Source organism: Aquarana catesbeiana, linkage group LG10 (assembly GCF_042186555.1).
Source record: "Aquarana catesbeiana isolate 2022-GZ linkage group LG10, ASM4218655v1, whole genome shotgun sequence".
NCBI lineage: Eukaryota > Metazoa > Chordata > Amphibia > Anura > Ranidae > Aquarana > Aquarana catesbeiana.
Genome location: NC_133333.1, coordinates 169,535,383 through 169,559,217, shown reverse-complemented (window position 1 = coordinate 169,559,217; position 23,835 = coordinate 169,535,383). Strand labels below are relative to the sequence as shown.

At 43.3% G+C, this 23,835-nt stretch overlaps 1 protein-coding gene across 4 annotated transcripts in view; it reads left to right on the top strand.

The window, feature by feature from the left end:
- Window positions 1-23,835, top strand: part of INTS11 (integrator complex subunit 11) — an 84,618-nt gene that overhangs the window by 47,311 nt on the left and 13,472 nt on the right. For all 4 annotated transcript variants that reach the window (XM_073602940.1, XM_073602942.1, XM_073602943.1 and 1 more), the window contains 11 exons: window positions 4,912-5,010; window positions 6,646-6,680; window positions 6,853-6,991; window positions 8,265-8,329; window positions 9,909-10,098; window positions 10,399-10,482; window positions 13,833-13,922; window positions 14,049-14,211; window positions 14,381-14,488; window positions 15,842-15,903; window positions 17,851-17,993. In XM_073602940.1, the coding sequence (XP_073459041.1) occupies window positions 4,912-5,010; window positions 6,646-6,680; window positions 6,853-6,991; window positions 8,265-8,329; window positions 9,909-10,098; window positions 10,399-10,482; window positions 13,833-13,922; window positions 14,049-14,211; window positions 14,381-14,488; window positions 15,842-15,903; window positions 17,851-17,993 (1,178 nt within the window). The remainder of the gene's footprint in view (window positions 1-4,911; window positions 5,011-6,645; window positions 6,681-6,852; window positions 6,992-8,264; window positions 8,330-9,908; window positions 10,099-10,398; window positions 10,483-13,832; window positions 13,923-14,048; window positions 14,212-14,380; window positions 14,489-15,841; window positions 15,904-17,850; window positions 17,994-23,835) is intronic.

Below are 23,835 nucleotides of genomic sequence, written 5' to 3'. Positions count from 1 at the left end.
GACACTCTAGGATGCTTCTTCACCTCATTGAGCAGTCTGCGCTGTGCTCGTGCAGTCATCTTTACAGGACGCCCACTCCTAGAGAGAGTAGCAGCAGTGCTGAACTTTCTCCATTTATAGACAATTTGTCTTACCGTGGACTGATGAACAGCAAGACTTTTGGAGATACTTTTATAACCCTTTCAAGCTTTATGCAAGTCAACAATTCTTAATCGTAGGTCTTCTGAGAGCTCTTTTGTGCGAGGCATCATTCACATCAGGCAGTGCTTCTTGTGAAAAGCAAACCCAGAACTGGTGTGTGTGTTTTTTTTTATAGGGCAGGGCAGCTGTAACCAACACCTCCAATCTCATCTCATTGATTGGACTCCAGTTGGCTGACACCTCACTCCAATTAGCTCTTAGAGATCTCATTAGTCTAGGGGTTCACATACTTTTTCCACCTGCACTGTGAATGTTTACATGGTGTGTTCAATTAAAAAATGGTAACATTTAATTCTTTGTGTGTTATTAGTAGAGGTCGACCGATATGGGTTTTTCTCTGGCCGATGCCGATATTTAGAAATCGCGGTGGCCGATGGCCGATATGTGATGCCGATTTTTTTGGGCCGATATATTTGGCCGATTTTTTTTTTTCCTTTCTTTTTTCCCTTCATCTCATAAAATCTAACAGTTAGACCCCTTTCACACTGGGGCGTTTTTCAGGCGCTTTTGGGCTAAAAATAGCGCCTGTAAAGTGCCTGTAAAACGGCTCCTCTGCAGTCTCGGTGTGATATCCCGAGTGCTTTCACACTGAGGCGATGCGCTGGCAGGATGTAAAAAAAAGTCCTGCAAACGGCATCTTTGGAGTGGTGTATACCGCTGCTCCACTACTCCTGCCCATTGAAATGAATGCGCACCGCTGCCGAAGCGCCTGCAAAGCGTTTTGGCAGCGGCGCTTCAGGGGCGCATTTAACCCCTTCCTCGGCCGCTAGCTGGGTTATAAGCGCCCCGCTAGCAGCCGAATAGCGCCTCTAAAATGACGGTAAAGCGCCGCTAAAACTAGCAGCGTTTTACCATCAACGCATGCCCGCTCCAGTGTGAAAGCAGCCTTAAGTAATACAGAAATTTTTTTCATTTAAACAATAAACAAAACAAACCTTCAATCAGTTCACTTGTATGTATAATTTAAAAAAAAAACAAACAAAAAAAAAAAATATCTTAAATAATAAATACACAAAAACAGGAAATCAAAACTTTTGGACGAAAAAAAATGGGCTAACTTTACTGCTTAGTTTTTTTTTTTTTAATTCATTACTGTATTTTTTTTTTTTAAATTGCGTTTGAAAGACCGCTGCGCAAATACCGTGTGACATAAAATATTGCAACAATCACCATTTTATTCCCTAGGGTCTCTGCTAAAAAAATATATATAATGTTTGGGGGTTCTAAGTGATTTTCTAGCAGAAAATACAGGATTTTTACTTGTAAGCAACAAGTGTCAGAAAAGATTTAGTCTTTAAATGGTTAAACTGAGAGCTTCTACACAAGGAGTTCAGTCTACTGATAAAAAGAACCTGAAGAGATACAATGTATCTCCTTATCAGACTTGGCAGGCTGCCCAGAGGAGGAGAGAATCCTCTCCACAGATAACTTCAGGAAACTTGCATTAACTTCTATTACAGAAGTCATTTGCAAGTCACGGCTGAAGTTATAATCGGCCTTTTTTATCAGCACAATCGGCCGATGCCGAGTAAGTAAAAAAACGCCGATATATCGGCCGGCCGATATATCGGTCGACCTCTAGTTATTAGTTTAAGAAGACTATGATTGTCTATTGTTGTGACTTAGATGAAGATCCGATCACATTTTATGACCAATTTGTACAGAAATCCATATCATTCCAAAAGGGTTCACATATTTTTTATTGCAACTGTAATTATGGAGCTACGGCCATGATTAATCCCTGCCAAACCCGAAAAGCTAAAAAGGGGGAGGGGGATTATAAGTGGTGCATAGGGACATCATGGATGACTGGTCTCCTAATATAAGAATTGATAGCATAACACCAATATATGTAGTGTCATTTTTAATAAATATATAAGATATGAAAGGTCTCCAAATATATAATTGCATAGAAAAACGCTGCATTGAAGCTAAACTCATTCATAAATCAATATGATTAAATGAATATTGATGCGTACTGATTAACTTCATTAAGAGATCCTTTCATATAAACCTAATCCATTATAAAAAAAAAAAAAATGAAATATATTAAGAATTCATCTATGAAATACTTTTATTTTATTTTTTTTTAAACCAAGAGATTATGCAATCATAAATAAATATATAAGGTAAAAATGAATATATCATCATAATTATAGTAAATTAACTCCTAAATTGTGAGCACTTTATGATTTATGATACTGTTCATACCAAATGGTATGAACAGTATCCCCCTAGAAACATGCTTACACCTACAGAGCACTTGTGAGTGCATTTTATTTACTTGTTTTGTCTTTATTTCAATAAAAGAGCCTGCTACACTATATTGCCTCTAGACGCCCCTCTCTCTTCTCTCATCCCTGGGAATCCCCTGTGACAAGATCTCCTAGGAGTAGTTTGTGTTTACACAATACTCAGTTTTTAAGAGGTATGGCCAAACCTCTTTTGGCTATACTTCTCTTTAGGGTAACACAAGTACCTGTATTAAGGTGTCCTTTTATGAAACTGAGATCAGCGGCGATCCCGAGTCTCACCGCTGATCTCAGCTCATTACCAGTTTATGAAACTGAGATAATCAGCGGAGAACATGTTCTCCGCTGATTATCTCAGCACAGTGAGAATTTGTAACTGACTTCACAGAAATGGCCAGTTTATGAAGGTGCGATCTCAGCACCTCACTGGCGATCTGTGACAGAATTCTCACTTTCTGATTCACCATTTCAGAAGTGGAGAATCAGAGTGAGAAGCCTGAAACTGGCTGATATTCTGGAGAAAGCAAGAAGTCTTTTGACTTCTTTCTTTCACCAAACAGTCAGAGCACACCTTCCCCACCATTACACACCCCAAAACCAGCAGGATAGGAATTTATAGTGTGTGTGTATATATATATATATATATATATATATAGATAGATAGATAGATAGATATATCTATATATAGATATAGATATATATATATAGATATATCTATCTATAGATAGATATATCTATATATATCTATCTATAGATAGATATATATATATATCTATCTATAGATAGATATATAGATATCTATATCTATATTATATCTATATCTATATCTATCTATCTATATATATATATATATATATATATATATATCTCTATATATATCTATCTATACATAGATATATATATATTTTTTTTTTTAGATGTTCACGTCTCTGGCTGGGTTCACACTTGTGCGATGCGTGAACCAGCGTGATTCCTGTGCGGGTTTTCACATCGCACCTACATTGACATCTGCACACCACTGCGGGTGTCAATGTAAAGTTAATGACACCCCCAGATCATTTCACAGATCGCAGTGCGAACTATGTAATGGTGCAGGAATCGGATCGCATGGGTGTTCACACCCATGCGATCCGATTCCAGTGCGGACCAAATAAAGGGTCCTGTACCATTTTGGTGCAAATGCAATATGATTTAGGGCCAGTTCCCACTGCTGCGGTGTCCGAGATCGGATGTGATTCGCACCGCACTGCAGTGCAAAATCACATCCGATCTCTGTGCGATGCGATTTCAGCCATACAGATAGTATTGCTAAATTTGCATTGCCCTCGGACCAAACTCTTACAGGACCCTTTTTTTGGTCCACAGCAGAATCGGATCGCATGGGTGTTCACACCCATGCGATTCGATTAGTGTCCGAGTTTGCAGATCGCACTGCGATGTGCGAACTGATTTGGGGGTGTTGTTAACTTTTAGGCCCAGTTCACACTTGTGCGATGCCGGACATCGCACAGGCATCGCATGTTATTTGCAGCACACTGCCATTCACATTACATGCGATGTCTGTGCGGTGCAATATCAGCTGTACAGATAGCATGGCTGATATCGCACCGCATTCGTTGCAAACACGCACAGGACCCTTTTTTCTGTTCGGACCAGAATCGGATCGCATGTGTGTTCACACATATGCGATACGATTCATGTCCGAACTGTCAGGGGAATAATGTGTGCTGATTTGTGTTAAACTTTTGTATTTTATGGTTCCTCATACTGTAATCCCGCTATATCACGCGAGATTATAGTGAGAGGAGCCATTCTCAGGAGTTCCCGGCGTTTGTAGATCGCTCCTCAACTCAACATGAGAAGTGATCTACACACTTTCATAAACAGGCACTCAGAGGAGAGCGATCTCCTCTGAGAATGCCTGAGAACTGAAAAGCGGTATTTTACCGCACTTTCATAAAAGGACACCTATACTTCTGTGACCAAGTCTCAGTTGATAGCAGGCTATTGCTTGATATCAGTCGACAGGCAGAGTCATTGCCAGGCTTGGGAAGGAACCTGAAAATATTGTCAGCGCCGGGCGCTCCAGCGTGTGGTGGGAAATCAAATTGGAGAGCAGTGACTGATGGTCACCGTTCTCCACTCTAAGCAGATTGAGAGCTGACTGATTAGCAGTTGGGTGATCGCTAAGCTTTTGGTCTTAGAGCTGGCATGGGATGGCTGTAGCGTCACACCAATGCTGCAACATGGAGGTGAGTATATATTTATTTTTTCTTTTTAATAATCTCAAACATCTTCTTTAATTGGGGTGTTACTGTCTTGTAGCTGGATGCCTTTATTATTTGTTTATCCTGTACTGAGTAATTGGAAGGTTTCATTTTTACTGGAGTGCCTGTCGAATACTCAACATTGAAATATGCATATTTCTTTATTAGTTTGATGTTTGTTTTTTTTGCAGGTTGACGATGAGTTGGAAATTAAAGCCTACTATGCCGGACATGTACTGGGTGCTGCCATGTTCCAAATTAAAGTTGGCTCTGAGTCTGTTGTCTACACTGTAAGTGCCTATAAAAGTTGGTTGGTTTATGTGTATCCAAACTGATGGTCAATAAGTAACAAACGCCCACACTTGAAGTCCCACCACTGTGCCTCTGGAATGAATGTATTTTTGCAATGTAGCTGCCACTTTAAATAATAAAATAATGTGAACAGTATGTTAACCTCTATCAGAAATGATAAATAGTGGCGCTCAAAATACAATATTAAAGTGAAAAATAACATATATATTAATAAATATGCATTCATGAATATTAACCACCCTGTGATAAGTGTGAAAAGATGATGGCTTATTTATGAACAAACTGTCCATAAACTAATTCTTCCGATATTAATAACTTTGTATAGTGTCTTCTTATTTCTTCCACCACACCAGTATGTGCAAGTGATTCCGCTCCCTTTAGAAAACGCACTCACCAATTTCAAATGCCTTACACTCATGCTCATTTCTGATAGAGGTTAAAATACTGTTCACATTGGTTTATGTGTATAGCAGAAGCAGATACTAACCAGCCAATTGCTCTTGGGAAGGAGGAGAGAGTTTGATCAGAAATGTTTTAAAACCTTGTTATTCCAATGTAAGCCGTGATTGGAAGCTGTTGGCCTGCTCCTTCTTCTCTATATTCATTTAAACATGATCTCTTGGGAAAGTGTTATTTAATGTTTTTAGATATACATTTAAAAAACAGCTCAAAGCTGAATTTCAGGAATCTAGCTACTTTGTAAAACTTGCAAGCATACCATGAGTTAAATCTAACAAGGTGCCTGCGCCTGGTAGACTTATCTCTATATATTCACACCTGACAGGTTTATTGTGCTCCAGGAAGTTAACTTCCAGAGTTCTGAACGCTGCTCACTGTGGTCTTAGTTCCTTCAAGAACAGACTCACTGGAACTGCTATGCCTGTCCTTCACCTCCTTCTGCCCATTCACAGAAGCCTTCGTATTATGTAAACTCGTTCACAAAATACAAAGGTTTCTGTGAATGGGCAGTAGAGGGGAGTAGTGGGCATAGTTGCTGTGTGTGCTTCTCTCCTCTGGGAAGTGACATGCACTTAATTGCACTTAACTCATAGTGTGCCTGCACTTTTTGCAAAGTTGCTGAATTCCTAGAATCCAGTTTTTAAGGTAAATAATCTTATTGAAGTATGGTAAGCTCAAAAAGAGAGGTTTTGTTAAATAATGGTTTGTACTTATATGTACAGTGGCACAGCCTTATTCGTTTATTATACCCAGTTTGCAGTGCAACATAGTAGTTGTTCCGTACTGCTCCTACTCAAAATGGAAGTCTGTGTTGGCTAAATTAAAAACTATGCCCCCTCTGTGTGGCTGATGTCTCAGCAGTTGCTACCTTATTGCTCCACCCCTAGACTTAACAAGCATTTAACCCTTGTAGTGGGGAAGGATAGGGGGAGGGGTTGGAAAAGGGGCACTGCAAGCCTGGTTTTTATAACCATTCCAGAGTTCAGCTTTATTACAAAACTGGAGGTAAATGCTGGTTTATACCAAACACTGCAGTAATAACTTAAAATGTACTGTATGTAACAATAAAAAATAACTCAAAGTATGTGCTTACTAGATATACATCTATTTTTTTTTTTTTTTTGATCTCCTCATATTTATTTATTTTTTTCTAGGGAGATTACAACATGACTCCAGATCGGCATTTAGGGTAAGCACCATGTAGTGTATATGTGTGTCTGCAGGGAAGACAGTTGTGTTACTACATCGAAGCATCTTCCACAGCTGTTTTAATATTTAAAATACATTGATTGTAGAACAGTGACTGTTTTGTATATGTCCTGACCAACATATAACATGGAACTTATGTTTGTCTTTTTCAGAGCTGCCTGGATTGACAAGTGTCGTCCTGACTTGCTTATTAGTGAATCCACATATGCTACAACTATCAGAGACTCAAAACGTTGTAGAGAGAGAGACTTTTTGAAGAAGGTTCATGAGTCTGTAGAGAAGGGTGGAAAGGTGACGCTAGTCTTTGTCTAATATTTTCTTCCCCATGACAACTACCTGACACTTTTTTTTTTAGTTTACTTCATACACTGTAGCTTTAAAAAATATTCAATTCACAAGTACGCTGCTGAAGATATCATTGGACATTAAATAATGAATGATCAAATTGGACAAAATCTGATTTGCTCCATGAAATTCAGTACTGTTTGACAAGGTCACAGCATAACAGTGCAGCTAGAGACAACAGGTTAACTTTAATGACAGCCTCCACAGCAGCTTATAGTCTCATTCACTTCCCTGCTGCTCAGTTTGCCAAGAGATGCAGAGTAACGGACCTAGTACTTCAAAGTATGGGGTAGCATATGACTAACTCGCACCCCCACCCCCCTCCCCGACTGTACTGACTTTTGTTCAGTGCCTGCTTGGGCACTCTGTGCTGTCACTTGGACATGACTTGCCACTTACACAGGGCTTCTTCTCCTGTGGTCAATGGGAGAGAAAAGAAATGCAGAAGAATGAATTGCATCACAATGCCTGCAGAAACGGAGGTCAGCGAGGTCTTAATTTAAAGTGGTTGTAAAGGCAGAAGGTTTTTTTTTTTTTTTTTTATATCTTAATGCATTCTATGCATTAAGATAAAAAGCCTTCTGTGTGCATCAGCCCCCCCCCCTAATACTTACCCGAGCCTCATCTCTATCCAGCGATGTTGTAGGATTGTCTCAGCTGCCTGGGACTCCCCTCCTCATTGGCTGAGATGCCATTGGCTCCCGCTGCTGTCAATCAAAGTCAGTCAGCCAATGAGAGAAAGGGGGTTAGGCCACAGCTCCATGTCTGAATGGATACACAGAGCTGCGGCTCAGCTCAGGTGCCCCTATAGCAAGCTGCTTGCTGTGGGGACACCCAACAGGAGGGAGAGGCCAGGAGAGCCGAAGAGGGACCCAAGAAGAGGGGGATCTGGGCCGCCTTGTGAAAATCCACTGCACAGAGCAGGTAAGTATAACATGTTTGGGTTTTTTTTTGTTTTTTTTAAAAAGCGACTTTACGATCACTTTTAAAGGATTTTTAAAGAACATTTTTAGAAAAACATGTTACACCCTGAATATGGGTGTAACAAGTTATGAAAGGTGAACTTATCCTTTAAAACTCATTTAGTAAGAATATGTAAATATATGAATGCCCGTAGCCCAGCCACAGTTGCATTTTCATATGCTTGGGCTTTGTGACAGTGGTGTAATTAAGCAATAGGACTATCATTGGACTCACAGATCTATGTTTCTGTTTGTAGGTTCTCATTCCTGTGTTTGCTCTGGGGAGAGCTCAAGAACTCTGCATCTTGCTGGAGACCTTCTGGTAACATTTCTTTGTAGTAGAAACAATGTTAACCATTTTTCATGCAATGTGGATTATGAGTTCTATGCAGCCTTTAGGTTTGATTTTCCATGGCTTATATTTTAAAGAAAACACAATAACCATGTTGTAAGCTACACTGTATGGTTGGGTTTAAATCCTCTAAATACTGTGGCCCAAACCCCTCTCTGACTCTGGTGTTTGTCTTGGAGGTTCCATTTCATGATTCCATGCCAGGAGTTCCCCTCCCTGCCAAACACAAAAGTCTAACCGCTCCTATTGTATGCTATAATAAAAAAAAAATGTAAAAGTTCCTAGATCTTGCTTAAAACAGGAGGTTTGTAATATCCCTAATATACCCTGTTACACAGACCTGTAAACGAATGCATTCACAGATATGTACTCTCACCAATGAAACTCCAGGCAAACTACTAAGTATGCAGTTGAAATATTTATACTGTACGTGTACCCTGTTACCTGCAAAGGATTTGTAAATTTGGTTGGCCAGTCTTGTGATGCACACACTGCTAGATGGTAGGATCCTACTTCTTCTATTTTCTGGGTCGCTGGACAGAAGTGCTGATGCCAGTCCACTGTCCAATCACAAGGCTGGAGGTAGAGAAGCGGCAAAGGAAGTTTGAGTTGCCAAACCAGGAAGACAAATTGCTTAATCAGGACCTACATGTGTCACTGGTCTACCTGTTCAGTGTGGTAAATGTGTGTAAATCACAAGATTGGCTGTACATGGCATGTAAAACTATAAACATACTTTGCCAGGAGGTTCACCTACAGTTGTTACTGTGGGCAAACAGCTGAGGCAGAATTTGATGGTTAATAGGAGATAATCACCTGAATGACCGCAACATACAGGGATATACAATCACACATAGGTTGGATTTGATGGACTTGTGTCTTTTTTCAACCTCACCTACTATGTAATAACTATGTAATAACCTCTGCATGAGTCCCAACAATATTTTCCCAAGATCCTGTGCATTGTCAAAAACCAAGTGCCAGAATCCCCCTTTCCTTTTAAAGCTGAACTCTAGGCAGATATAGAAGAAGTAAATAAATGCAGCTCCGATCTTTAAAATTAAATGCAAGCAGCATAAGTACCTGAATACCTAGTATAAGCTTTTAGTAGTCCTCGTATAGCAGAACTGGAGTGAAAGAGCAAGAAGCAATACAATGTTAGGTGTCAGTCCGTTCATGTGCTGACAAGAAGCATACTGATAGGAGAATTTAGAGTGACAGAGGGATGAGCTAATCACAGTGCTGCTTCTCCTTTTACTGCCCAGAGCGGGGGATTTCACTAGATTAAAGCTTTTAATATTGCAGCAAAAGCTGGTTTTGTTAGTCTATCTTTTAATTGGCTATTCGATTTTATCTTGTTGACTTCTGACTGCGGGTTTGCTTTAATAAGACAATCGTTTCAGCTCTTTCATTTCAGTTTCACATGGGGGATTGAGGTTTGTTTAGGTGTTAAAATATTTTTGATGGTGGGACCGCTTTATTTTTCATGCCTATCTTTATGATTGTTTTTTATATAACCTGGTGTAGTAAAATTATTACTCTTCCTCAGGGAACGGATGAACTTGAAAGCCCCAATTTACTTCTCTACGGGTCTGACAGAGAAAGCAAACCATTATTATAAGCTCTTCATTACCTGGACCAATCAGAAGATCAGAAAAACTTTTGTACAGAGGAATATGTTTGAATTTAAACACATCAAGGCCTTTGACAGAGCATTTGCAGATAACCCGGGGCCAATGGTGAGACAACACAATGTGACTTCAATCCTACTAATTTAAAGTTGTCCAGTGCACACTGCAAACCTAAAATGCACTGGAGTACTGGAGTTTTCTTTGCTGTAGACTGATGGCACCGGTATATTTTTGGGCTTCGTTTATAATGCAGGACAAAGTGCATTGGTGTACCTAAAACCATAACGGCTAATGACTTATTATCCGTAATGTTTTATTACTACTGTAAGCCAAATCATGGCATATGAAGACAGACCTTTTTGTGATTTTTTTAAAACTCTAAATTTTCTTGTGATTTGATTGTTTCAGGTTGTTTTTGCAACTCCTGGAATGCTGCACGCTGGTCAGTCCTTGCAGATTTTCCGTAAATGGGCAGGCAATGAAAAGAACATGGTGAGATCTAGTTATATACATGGGTGTATTCCATCTACTGCTGTCTTGCTGGCTTTGTATTCATGTGGTAAACACTGTATATATGTTTGATAAATTCATATAATAATATAGCAGTTCTCTTAAAGTGGTTGTAAACCTCAGTCATGGAATCTGAGCAAAGCACCTATATCTGTAGTGTGTATTTATTTCTCTCCAAAGCTCTATGGCCAGTCATACACGGTGCAAATGGTTGCAGGAAAGAAATTTGCTCAATTCCCCCATAAACGCAGACAGTGCTGACAGGGGAATCCCTCCTCCTATTGTCTTCTCCTGTCAGGGGAAGCCGCCCCCACAAGGAGAAGACTGTGATTTATCACTGGCAGCTATAGCAGCCGCTTGCAATATTCTTAAGAGGATCCGGCAGGCTGGTTGTACCCAAGTTGACCAATTTGATCAACTCTGTACATTCAGCCTGCCTGTTAACGGTTTGAATCTCAAGATCTCCAGATTCCGACTGTGTATGGCCAGCCTAAGTGGCATTCCGCTCTGGTGCTTCATTCCTCTGTTATCAACATGAGTCACTTCTGAGAAGTTTTCCCAACACATGAGATAAATTTGTGTTGGGGAGGGAGATGAGCCCTGAGCTTGTCTATTCACAACAAAGTTCTGTTGCGTGGAGGGGAGTGTGTTCCTTTCCTCCAATATGCTCACACACATGGTAACTGCAGCTTTGCCCCCTCCTCTCTGCTCCTGACAGATGAGAAAGATTTGAACACTTTTCTGCCCTTTTGAAGGGAAGAGAAGACAGCAGACAAACAAGTAAAATTTATGTAGGAGGTTTTGGTTTTACCTCTGTGTATCATCTGAGGCTGTTCACTTCACTGGGTATATGTGAGGGTTTATAACCACTTTAAAAAAAAAATAGTGAGGAATTCTAATGGTTTGTTTATTAGAAGAGTTATACTACAACTCCCATCATGCCTAACCATGTCTGTGAATGTCAGAGTTTTACAATGCCTCATGGGAAGTGTAGTTCCGCAACAGCTGGAGGGCCGTAGTTTGGACACCCCTGAGCTAAGCAATCTTCTTTGCTTGCAGTTCTTCAGTGTTAATTTGCCTATACAAGGGCGTCGGCAACCCTTGGTACACGTGCCAAGCCAGCTGTTTGGACCAAATGTCGAACCTGGCAGAAAGTCGAACCCACGTCACTTCCTGTGATGTGGCATCAGCTTTTCTGCAAAGCTGCGCACACTGCGCATGCACAGCGCATCATCGATTGCTTTAGCGCTGAAGTCAGTGTACTCAGGAATTTGCACATCAAATTCCTCGACGGACTATACAGCACATGTGCACGTAAATACACTAGCTACTGTGAAATTGACGTTGTTTTTAACATTAGCGTCTAGGAAATCTTGGTCAGCTTGACATGACACTGCTCCCGAACCATAAGTGACAGGGACATCAATCTTAGGGAGCATGTTAAAGGGGACCCAGGATTACGACATGGTAGATTACCTAGGCAAGTTAGCCAACCCCAAAACTGGATATGTTGTAGTCCTGGGTCCCCAAGTTTGGTGTCCCTGTCACTTATGGTTCGGGAGCAGTGCCATGTCAAGCTGACCAAGATTTCCCCTAGACTCCAATGTTAAATGGCTCTGAGCAGGAGCTCCAATTACATGTATGGGGAAATGGTGCCACCCAGCCCGAGTATGGATCACCAGTACGGTAGAACCATAGGTGGAAGCCACTTCAAATTTCTACCAGAGATGGTCCAGGGTTCCCTCTCAGAGCTCTCCAAGTTTGGTGTCCCTGTCACCTATGGTTCGGGAATAGTGCCTTGCAAAGCTGACCAATTTTTCTTAGACGCCAATGTTGAACGCCGGTGTCTTCCCGGTCACTGTCTGGTGACTTTGGAGCCCTGCTACGGGGAAACCATACTCCGAGCCTCCAAATGTCGGCTTATTTTTAGCACCCTTGGCCAGCCAGGAATATGCGCAAGTGTTTGGGCAAGTCTCATCACCTGAATATCGGTCATAGAAACAAACTGGGGGTGTCCTTTTGTTGGAAACCCATTAAATATTCAAATGTGCCATCCGGGAGCTACACCAGTTCACAGTGGACATTTCCAGTTACTGGAACTTTACGGTAGGGCCAGAGACCCCAAGCTCGGTGTGGAAGTACCCTCAACGGCTCTCTCTTGCCCCCTGAAGCTTTGCATTTTTGTCATCTATGGTTCGGAGGTGTCGGGAAGGAGGCCAGCCAGACCGTTTTTTTTTTCGACCCTTAAAAATTGGGGAAAGGTCAGACATGCCCTCAAATTTTATCATGGGTGGGTCAGCCCGACCCCTAGGGCTGGAAAAATTTGAGGTGGCTATCATCTTTGGTCTGAAGGGGTCAGAATTAGGGATGGTCTTGGATCTGAATATAAACACGTTTTGTGTGTGCACCAGTTAACATGATAATACTTGATTTTAACTTGCTGTTAGAAGTACAACTGTGAGTGAAAAAACTGAAAACAAACTATATGAATTTAGTGTTCACTGGTACGCTAGTTGTCTAATGCTTATAAAAATGGCACTAAATGTGGAAAAGGTTGCTGACCCCTGGCACATGTTATTGGAATTTTAGTGCTCAAACTGCTCCAGATCTGCAGAACTGGAGTTGCGGCCCTGCCAACAATTTCTTCACTGGAGCGAATATAGACATCAGGGTTCAGGAGGCAGGTGGAGAATTTTCCTGTTATGCCTACTGAGGAGTGGTGAGGATTCAGCAGTGAGGGACGTGGCTGGACATCAGGAATGCCTTGCTTTTTACTAACTAAATAATTTCTAGTCTTTTACGTTGGACAGTGTAATTCTTCAGCATTACAGTGTTTTGAATTGGGCAACAGTGGAGGATGACACAGTCGTTTTGAAATTAAGAATGAAACCGCTTGTAAAGTTTATCAAAAGCACACTTTAATAAATGGGCCCTTAAGGCTGATCAGGCAGAGAATTAAATATGCAGCTAAAATGCATTTTTTGTGACCTGTCATACCTGCCAAAAGATTTTTAATTCTTTGTTCGCTATCTTGAGATCCAGGCAGTCAGAATATTCAGCTTGAATGTCGCACTACTGGAGTTCACCAGAATATAAGAAATGCTACTGGGTGATTTAAATCCATGATTTATGTTTTCATAAATAAAATGTGTGTGGGTGATCCTTTTTATTCATTTAGAATATTCTGTGATGAAATGTAATGTGTACATTAAAGAGAATTTAAACTTTCTGTAATTGCTCTCAATCTGCACAGTGTAACAGAGTACTTGTGACTTCCCAAGAGCTTGGCATGATCCTCATGGCTTGTCCTACTTCCCTTTGTTCCTGTATAGGTGATTATGCCAGGTTACTGTGTGCAGGGCACAGTGGGTCACAAGATCCTAAGTGGGCAACGCAAGCTGGAGATGGAAGGGAGACAGACAGTAAGTTTCTTATACAGCATTAAAGGCACTCACATTTGCAAAACGAATGACATTTCTTTTGTATTTTGTTTTTAAATAAAATGGCTAAAATCTGGTTCCTAATCTTGCTTTATTATTCCTTGCCAGCTGGAGGTGAAGATGCAGGTAGAGTATATGTCCTTTAGTGCCCATGCTGATGCTAAAGGAATCATGCAGCTGATCCGCCAGGCAGAGCCACGAAATGTGCTACTAGTGCATGGAGAGGCCAAAAAGATGGAGTTTCTCAAGCAGAAAATTGAGCAAGAGTTTCGTAAGTTGATCATAGACTCATTCTTTAATATATATAACGGTCTTTTACTGTAGCAATATTCCAACCATAAACACATTTTACTTTCAATTCAACACAGAGTTCTTGTAGACTCCATTTTTTTTTTTAAATTCCTTTTTTCCCTATTCTCTCCATTTCTATGTGTCTCCAGATATCCAGTGCTATATGCCCTTTAATGGGGAGACAGCCACTATTGCTACCAACCCCAACATTCCCGTTGACATTTCCCTGGGATTACTGAAGAAAGAGACTGCTCTAAGTAAGTCAGTCTGTTTTTTTTCCCTTTTGTATTTGGAACAGAGCTCCAGGCAAATGACTAAATACACCATTGAAATACATGTGTACTAAAATTTACATAACAACCATTCTTCAACTGTTCAACCATTCTTGTGATCCAGAAACCCCTGTCAGATAGTACTGCATGAGTTGGTGTAAGTAAAGTCAAAACCTTATTTTGACTTTTGAATAAGGTAGGGAAAGGTTTGACTAGAGGTCCCTAAACATAGGGCCAGCTCACTGGCCTTCAGAGTTTAGAGGAGCCCAATTCTGACCAGTAAGAGTGGAAAATGGCATGGTGCCTGTGGTCAGTGCGATAAATAGTACCCCATAATTGGTGTCAGTTGGAGGAATAGTACCCCATTTTTTTGTCAGTTGGTGGAATGGGGGCCCCATTGTTTGATGTCCTTGGGATGAATAGCCATCCATATTCCCATTGCACTTTCCTGGAAAAGGCTCTAGGATACTGGATGCTGTAGAAACCCCCGGCTGGAGGCATGAGCCTAAATAACATAGTGTAAATGTTTGCCAGCCCACCACGGATCTTCAAATTAAGTCCAAATGGCTTTATTGAAGTATGATCACACCACAAACAAGAGTGCAATGTTTCAGAGTCACGCAGGAGCCCTTCGTCAGGCATGTGATGACATCACATGCCTGACGAAGGGCTCCAGCATGACTGGTGTGCTGGGAAATACCTACACTTGAGATGAATAATGCACCATCATTGGGATTAAAGGGATGAGTTGTGCCCCAAGGGCTAGCTAGAGCGAAACAAAGGGCAAAATCTGGCCACGAGCTGCAGTTTGGGAACCATGTTGGAGCCTTTGTCAAATGTGTATTGTTGTCTGTGTCCTCACTGGAAAATTTACCTCCTGTAGTAAGAGTGAAGGGAAATCCAAAATGTTGTCATCCTCTTATAGCCTGCTGTAGCTTCAGTACAGGCTAGCCCAATAGTAAGGCTTGGGAGGCAGCTGACCAGATTTGGCGATCACAGGTCCTGGTCGCTCTTTAAATATCGGCATGCTGTAGCTTTTTGAGGTCCCCTACCCCCCCAGGCTGTTGGAACACTTTTTAGGGTCCTATTTGTAGCAGAGGCCTGTGCCAGTTCGAAAGCTATATACTAAAATTGTAACTTTCTAATGGATGTCCCACAAGTGCTGCTCTCTACCTGTATGGTTAACTAAAATGACAACAGAGACAGGACAGGCCTCATGCCTGCTGTAGGAAGAATTTGGCACAGCTTTCAGAACATTTTATTGGAATAACGATAAGTTCATGCCCATGTGCTGATTTTTTAATAAATATACACGGACATATGCCTTTATAATTGTAGGTCTTGTGCCAGAGTGTAAGAAGCCCAGGCTGATGCATGGAACCCTTATCATGAAAGATAATGTAAGTAAAGATGAAGCAGCAATTTAAATATCTTCCCACAGTATACTGCTATGAAATTGTATAATTAAAGCGATTAAAAATTGTATAACTAAAGCGATAGTACCCCCAAAAAAATTAAGCACATAAAATGCGAGTATGCATTGCATACTAGCATATTATGAAAGACTTGCCTTAAAATGAAGCCCTCCAGCGGCACGCTTTCATCGCTGACAGGGCTTCCATCTTCACCTGATCTTCCTTCCAGGTCTGCGAGCCCTGGCCGTTTGGCCGAGCCGCGATGACGACACTCCCATGAATGCGCATTGGAATCATGGCTGCAGCACTCTCAATGGATGGCATAACGTTCATTAAGAGCATAGTGCGCATGCGCCAGTGACATCACCGGAAAACTGTGCACGTTTAGAAGATGTTTACTGTACCTACAGGTAAGTCTTACCTGTAGGTTAAATAAACAAGCAAAGTTTACTACTGCTTTAAAGTGTTTGTTACCCCAGCATTTCCTGACATGTGCCTGTTGCCAGGGCCCTCAATAAGGGGATATCACTGTTTCTCCTGTACGGGGGTCAGTGTCCCATCAGTTCAGCAGGGGGGCCTGGGCAACATGAGAAACAGGAGAAAGTGATCAGTGCAGGAGAGCAATTACAGAAACTGATCCCCTGTATGTCTCACTCCGCAGCAGCTGAACACCAGCTTCTCCTCCTATCCCTCCCGCCAGCTTTCACTTGCTGGGGAGACAGCCATACAAGGAATCCATTTCTGTAATTGCTCCCCCGCCGCACTGATCATTTCCTCCTGTAAGAAAGGAAAAAAATAAAAGGGGCTCGTTTTACACAAGTTCTCTCCCCCATGTAAATAAGAAGTTTGTTCGTGTGGCTGGCCCTGTCAAGTAGGCTGTACAGGGCCCCATGATTTCTAACAGCAGCCCTGCCAGTTGTGCCATGTACTTTGTGCTAAAAAGTATCCTTTTTTTGTATTGCTTCCTTTATGTGAAATACCTAGTGTTCCTGCCAGTACCTCTGCTTTCCTATTTCAAACTGACCACACTATACATGAGAACATCCCACCGTGCTCCGTTTTCTGGCTGTGCTAGCAGTGCAGCCTGCCTGACCTTCAATGATCAGACTTGTGCTGACTTGCATACCTGCACAGCTCTTCATTGGGAAGATCATTGTGCTGCTGTTTCTCCAGCCCACCTCTCCAAGGCCATTATGCATTACTTTTATATAAAAATGCATTTCTGTTTTTCTTTATATACACACATTTTGCCTTTCATTTCAATGTTAAACTGAATGGGTTGTTTTTCAACTAAGGGTTCACATATACTTTAAATAGCCCACATCCCCCTGCAGTGCAACATATGTTTATTCCAGTAAATTTGATATTTGGATTTGGAACGTAATCTTGATTTCTGAAGAAAATTTTGCAGTACTACTTTTTTGCCACAAGATGTCCTCAGTGTTTAATGGTGAATGTTGACCAGTATCATTCAACCCTGCAGACTGGGGACATGCTGTGAATGCAGGACGTTATGGGCCCAGCCCTGGGGTGAGCCTAACGGCGCCCTTCATTAACATTTATAAAGCAGAGAACAGTACTGATGACACCCAGAGTTTGGGCTTTAAGTGCATTGTTTGATTAGCCTAGGAAAATTCAGTTCCTGTATCATAGGATACTTATTACTGCTTGTCTATGGAATTGTATTTTGGAAACAAGAGACTCTCACAATTTGTATTAGATTCATGGTATATCTTTATTTTATTAAAATACAAAGCATAATAAATATTACTACGGGTATGATGTTCTGTAACAATTACTTTGTACCATTCAGCAATATTTGCAGCGATGTGTTTTTTATCCCTTTTAATATAAGCAAAGAGACCATTACTTCATATTTTATATGATTATAAATAATATGTACATTGCCAATGACTCTTCTCTCTGTGACAGAGCCTTCGTCTGGTGTCCCCAGAACAAGCACTGAAGGAGATTGGCCTTAGTGAACACCAGCTCAGGTTCACTTGTAGAATTCATATTCAGGATCCACATAAGGAACCGGAGACTGTGCTGCGGATATACAACCACCTGAAAAGGCAAGTGGGGTGCACAAAATACAATGAATAACTAATAGTGTGTGATTAGATAAGGAACACTACAGAAAAGACATTGGGGTTTATTTATTAAAAGCAAATCCACTTTGTACTACAAGTGCGCTTGGAAGTGCATTTGCTGTAAATCTGAGGTGTAGATCTGAAATGAGGGGAAGCTCTGCTGATTTTATCATCCAATCATGTGCAAGCTAAAAATAGGATTTTTTAAATACAGCTTACCTGTAAAATCCTTTTCTTGGGAATACATCACAGGACACAGAGACTTTGATAATTACTTAGTGGGTTAGATAGTCGCCATCGGGTGATTGGACACTGGCAACCCTAATTACAAGGCGAGTTCCTCCCCTATATAACCCCTCCCATATGGAGAGTACCTCAGTTTTGTAGCAAAGCAATAAGTATCCTAACGTATAATCATGAAGAGGGGCGGGAGCTCTGTGTCCCGTGATGTATACCCAAGAAAAGTATTTTACAGGTAAGCTGTATCATATTTTTTTGTTCAGACATCATGGGACACAGAGACTTTGATAATTACTTAGTGGGATGTCCCATAGCAATGCCTAAATTGAGGGAAGGGAGACACAGATCAGAAACATAGACCGCCAACAGACCAGAGGAAATATACTGCTGCCTGCAGCACACTGCGCCCGAAAGCGGCATCCTCATGCCCTCTTACATCCATCTGATAGAATCTAGTGAATGTATGGACTGTAGACTAAGTTGCAGCCTTGCAGATCTGGGCCATGGAGGCCTGGTGATGCACTGCCCATGAAGCACTAACTTCTCTAGTAGAGTGTTTTTTAACCTGAAAAGGAGGAATCTTCTTCTTTACAGCATAAGCCTGAACAATAGCCTGTCAAATCCATCTAGAAATAGTGGATTTCTACGCTGCCTGGGGCCTTCTGGCAGAATAAATAGACAGTCAGTCTTTCGTATCTGAGCGGTTGCCTGCAGATGGATACTGACTGTGCTTACAACATCTAAAGAGTGTAACAACTTCTCCTCTGCGGACTGCGGATCTGGAAAAAAGGACGGTAGGACCACATCTTGATTCAGATGGAATCCTGAAACTACTTTAGGCAGAAAAGTCGGGTGAGGACGCAACACCACCCTGTCTTTGTGAATCATCAAATATGGCTTTTTACAAGAAAGAGCTGCTAACTCCGATACACTTCTAGCCGAGGATATGGCTACCATTAAAAACAATTTTTTTGTCAAAAGATCTAAAGAAGCATGGTGCAATGGTTCAAAAGGTTGTCCCTATAAAACGGACAAAACCAAATTCAAATCCCATGGGCACACAGGAGGCTTAAGTGACGGATTCAAGCGTAAAGCTCCCTGAACAAAAGCCCAGATGAGGGAATAAGAGGCAAGCGATCTTTGAAAAAATACTGACAAGGCCAAGATCTGGCCCTTGATAGTACTCAAGGCCAGCTTCATTTCTACGCCTAATTGAAGAAAGGCAAGAATCCTGCTAATGGCATACTTCTTAGGATGCTGCCCCCTAGATTCACACCAGGAAACATTTGCCTTCCAGATTCTTTAGTAGATGAGCCTGGAAGTCAACTTCCTAGCATTAACTAGAGTGGACAAGACTGGCCCCGAGAGGCCACGACCCTTCAAAATGTGGGTCTCAACTGCCAAACCGCCAAATTCAGACTTCGTAAGGCAGGATGGAATATTGGACCCTGTGAGAGTAGATCTGGGTGCAGCAGAAGAACCCAAGGTCTTCCTTCTGCCATTTTTATAATCTCCGCATACCAAGGTCGCCTGGGCCAAGCCGGAGCCACCAGAATTACCAGCTTTCCTTCCCTCTTGACTCTCCGCAGGAATCGAGGGGGAAGCGGAACTGGAGGAAACTCATAGATTAGAGTGTACTGATCTCATGGAATCATTAAGGCATCTGACTCTTGTGCTAGGGGAACCTTTGTTCTTGACACATAGTTGTCCAGTTCCTTGTTGAACCTGTAAGCCAACAGGTCTACGTCCAGGGTACCCCATCTTCGACATATGGCCTGAAAAATATTGGGGTGAAGAGACCATTCTCCTGGGAACAGCTGCTGGCGACTCAGGAAATCCGCCTGCCAATTTTCTACCCCTGGAATGAAGACCGCAGATAGGCAAGGAACATGCCTCTCTGCCCATGAAAAAATGTGATTCACCTTTTTTTGGGGCAGCCTTGCTCTTTTGGGGTCACTTCTATAATTACCCCTTGGGATAGTAAACGTTCTAAGTCCAGAAACAAGGGTCTTCTTTTTTCTGGATCTTTGGAGACTCTTGACCTTAGGAAGTGAGATGGCGGGAACTCCAGTTTGTAGCCCAGAGACAACGTGGAGGTCACCCATTTGTCCTGAATCTCTTCCCGCCAGGCACCTGAAAACTGCAGCAGCCTTCCCCCAACTCGCCCGAGCGGGGGCGCCCCTTCATAGGGAGGCTTTGGAGTTCTCTTGGACCCCAAGATCTCTTTTGGCCTAGGATTTTTCCCCTAGTATAGGACTGGGGAGGCCGTCACCACTGCCTGGAGGTCGAAGCTCCAGGGGCTGGGGACTGAACGTCTAAATGAGGGACGTTTATTCTTTTTTTTTTTTTTTTTCACCGGTAACAACATGGTCTTACTCCCGGTAATCCTCTGGATATATTTGTCCAGATCATCCCCAAACAGGCGTTCCCCATAAAACGGGAACCCAGTCAAATATTCTTTGTATGAAGCTTCAGCTGCCCAATGCTTAAGCCAAAGTGCCCTGGGCATGTGTACCAGCAGGAGGGAAAGGCGGGATGCTTGTTGAACAGAATCCTTAATGGCATCAACTTTAAAACGCAATGCCTTAGGAAGGTCTGCATAAACCTCGCCCTCCTCAGTGGAGAGGAGGTTAAGCACCTGCTTCATTTGTTCCTTGAGGAACTGGCACATGCCGATTGCTACGACTTCAGGCTGGACCAAAGCGCCAGCCATAGAAAAGGAGGCTTAAAATAAAGTTTTCAGGGGGGGCGTGTCCGAATGGCGAGGTGAATGGACGCACTGCAGAGGAGCTCTGTCTAGCCCTCTGCAATCCACTGCCATCCGGCATCCACAAACATCAAAAACTGCCCCAAAGCCTATCTAATAACCACTGGGCACTAGGAGAGCCTTTTACTGAGGACATTGGAGCAGATTAGCCGGCGGACTACTTTGTTTTCAGGCCGCGGCCGGCCTTCTACAATCTACAGCCATCCGTCATCCACAAACATCAAAAACTGCCCCAAAGCCTATCTAATAACCACTGGGCACTAGGAGAGCCTTTTACTGAGGACATTGGAGCAGATTAGCCGGCGGACTACTTTGTTTTCAGGCCGCGGCCGGCCTTCTACAATCTACAGCCATCCGGCCTCCACAGACATCAAAAGCTGCCCCAAAGCCTATCTAATAACCACTGGGCACTAGGAGAGCCTTTTACTGAGGACATTGGAGCAGATTAGCCGGCGGACTACTTTGTTTTCAGGCCGCGGCCGGCCTTCTACAATCTACAGCCATCCGGCCTCCACAGACATCAAAAGCTGCCCCAAAGCCTATCTAATAACCACTGGGCACTAGGAGAGCCTTTTACTGAGGACATTGGAGCAGATTAGCCGGCGGACTACTTTGTTTTCAGGCCGCGGCCGGCCTTCTACAATCTACAGCCATCCGGCCTCCACAGACATCAAAAGCTGCCCCAAAGCCTACCTGGTAGCCACTGGGCACTGGAGGAGTCCTTCCCTGAGAATATTTAAGTAGATTGGCTGACGGATTGCTTGTTTTCGGGCCGCGGCCGGCCTCACTCCACAGACGCCGGCCGCCATCTTGCGGCCTACGAGACACACAGAATCCCCGGTCTCGGGTGCCGCGGAGGGCGATCGGGGGCCCTGGGGCCGGGAGGGCTGTATCCGGAGCGGAGGGGACACCAGACAAGGCAGAGAAAGCAGGCACTGGATGCTTGCGGCAGGCCCGAGGCCTGTGAGGCCCCCAGCATCACCGCATCTTGGCGCCACGACCGGAGGTAAGGGGGTCATATAATTCACCCTCACTTAAAGTGGCCCCCCCTGGGCATATCTGACAAGTTTATAGCCAGCTCAGACCCATCGCTGACCCCGGTAACACTAGAGACTTCCAGTGACGGCCGCCATCTTACCATCTTGCGGCCTAGCTTACAAGACGGGCCCGCACTATCAGAAACTGTGCCCTGGCTGGACGGTGCTCTCCCCCTTGAACCCATACGGTGTCCCAGCCTTGCGCCCATGTTAATAGGGTGACACCGCTGCTCCCGCAGGCCTGGTCACCCTCCCCAGTCCCCCTCATCTCCGTGGAAGATAGGTTTTGATGGAGAGAGACTAACTATGGATGGCTGAAGACCCGCACCCCTGAGTCCCGTGCTATCCCGACAGCTACAGGCTATTTACATAGCATAGCACACCCACATAATACATGGCGGCAGCTAGCTCACACTCCACGGAGCTTACCGACCCCCAACAAGGCACCATACAGAGGTATCTACTTAGAACTACGCCGATTGATCCCCGAACTCCCAAAGACAAGATGGCACCCGGCCGCAACCCGGGGAAGACCAAGCCTCCCGCCTCAGCAGCAGCTCACACGGCAGAGGACAATAATGAGAGACTTCAGAATTCTACGGGAGAGCCCTCAGCCTCCTCCACAAGGTCAGTCTCATCGTCCGACACAGGCACCGGGGAATCCCAGTCTGCTACGCATCCCCTATCAGGAGAACCCATTAGATCGGAAGCTGCTGCCCTCCTCTCTGCCTTCAGAATGGATTTCGAATCCTGGGCAAGCAAAATGGAAGATTCCCTCCACGTGGAGCTGAACGCCCTGAGGCAACAAGTCACAGCTAACGAGGAAGCAGTATCGGTCTTAACCACGGCTCAGGATGACCACGAGGCACGTATAACAGCCCTTGAATCCTCATCCGCGACACATCTTAGGCGCATACGTCACCAGCAACTCCGCATAGAAGACAGCGAAAATCGCAGTCGCAGAAATAACATTAGACTGCAAGGCATACCGGAGGCAACATCTGGAGCAGAATTGAAACCCACTGTCATAACTATCCTCAATAAAGCACTGGGAAGAGAGGCAACATCACCAATTGAACTGGATCGTGTTCACAGAGTAGGAGGACCAGGGGGGGCCCGAGATGGTCGCCCCCGCGATGTTCTATGTCGGGTCCACTATTACACTTTAAAAGAAGAGATCATGCGAAAGGCATGGAACTTGGGTCCTGTTGACTTCTTTGGTGCCCCTATTCACCTATACCCTGACTTATCTCGCAATACGCTGTATATGCGTAGAGCGGTGCGCCCTCTACTTGACCTTATACGGCAAGCTGGAGCTACCTATACATGGGGTCACCCCTTCAGCATCAAGGTGACACGGGGCGGCAACAGGTTTACGCTCTCTGATCCAGACCAACTGCCCGACTTTTTCCTCTTTATCGAACAAGATCCAGTGGAAGTTTTGAACTGGTTAGACCCTCCAGAGGATAGATCAGGCCAGGTGGGACTTGGTCCACTTCCACAGCGCCGCAGACGTCCTAGGTCCAGATCAGTTTCCTCTGGCCCAGGGATAAGAAGACCTACTTCCCCAGAAGATTAACTCAACAGTTAATTAGAGACTGATGGCTTGTTTTGTCTCCACTGGTTCTTTCCCTGCTCTTTGCCAATTTACAATTTGGCTGGGGTTCGGGTGAGAACATAGATTGGAGTCAATCTTATGCCTCTCATTATGAAGAGCGTCAGGTAATGCGAATGTCTACCAATGCTATGTTTTTGTGTTTTTCTTTTTTCCTTTTTATCT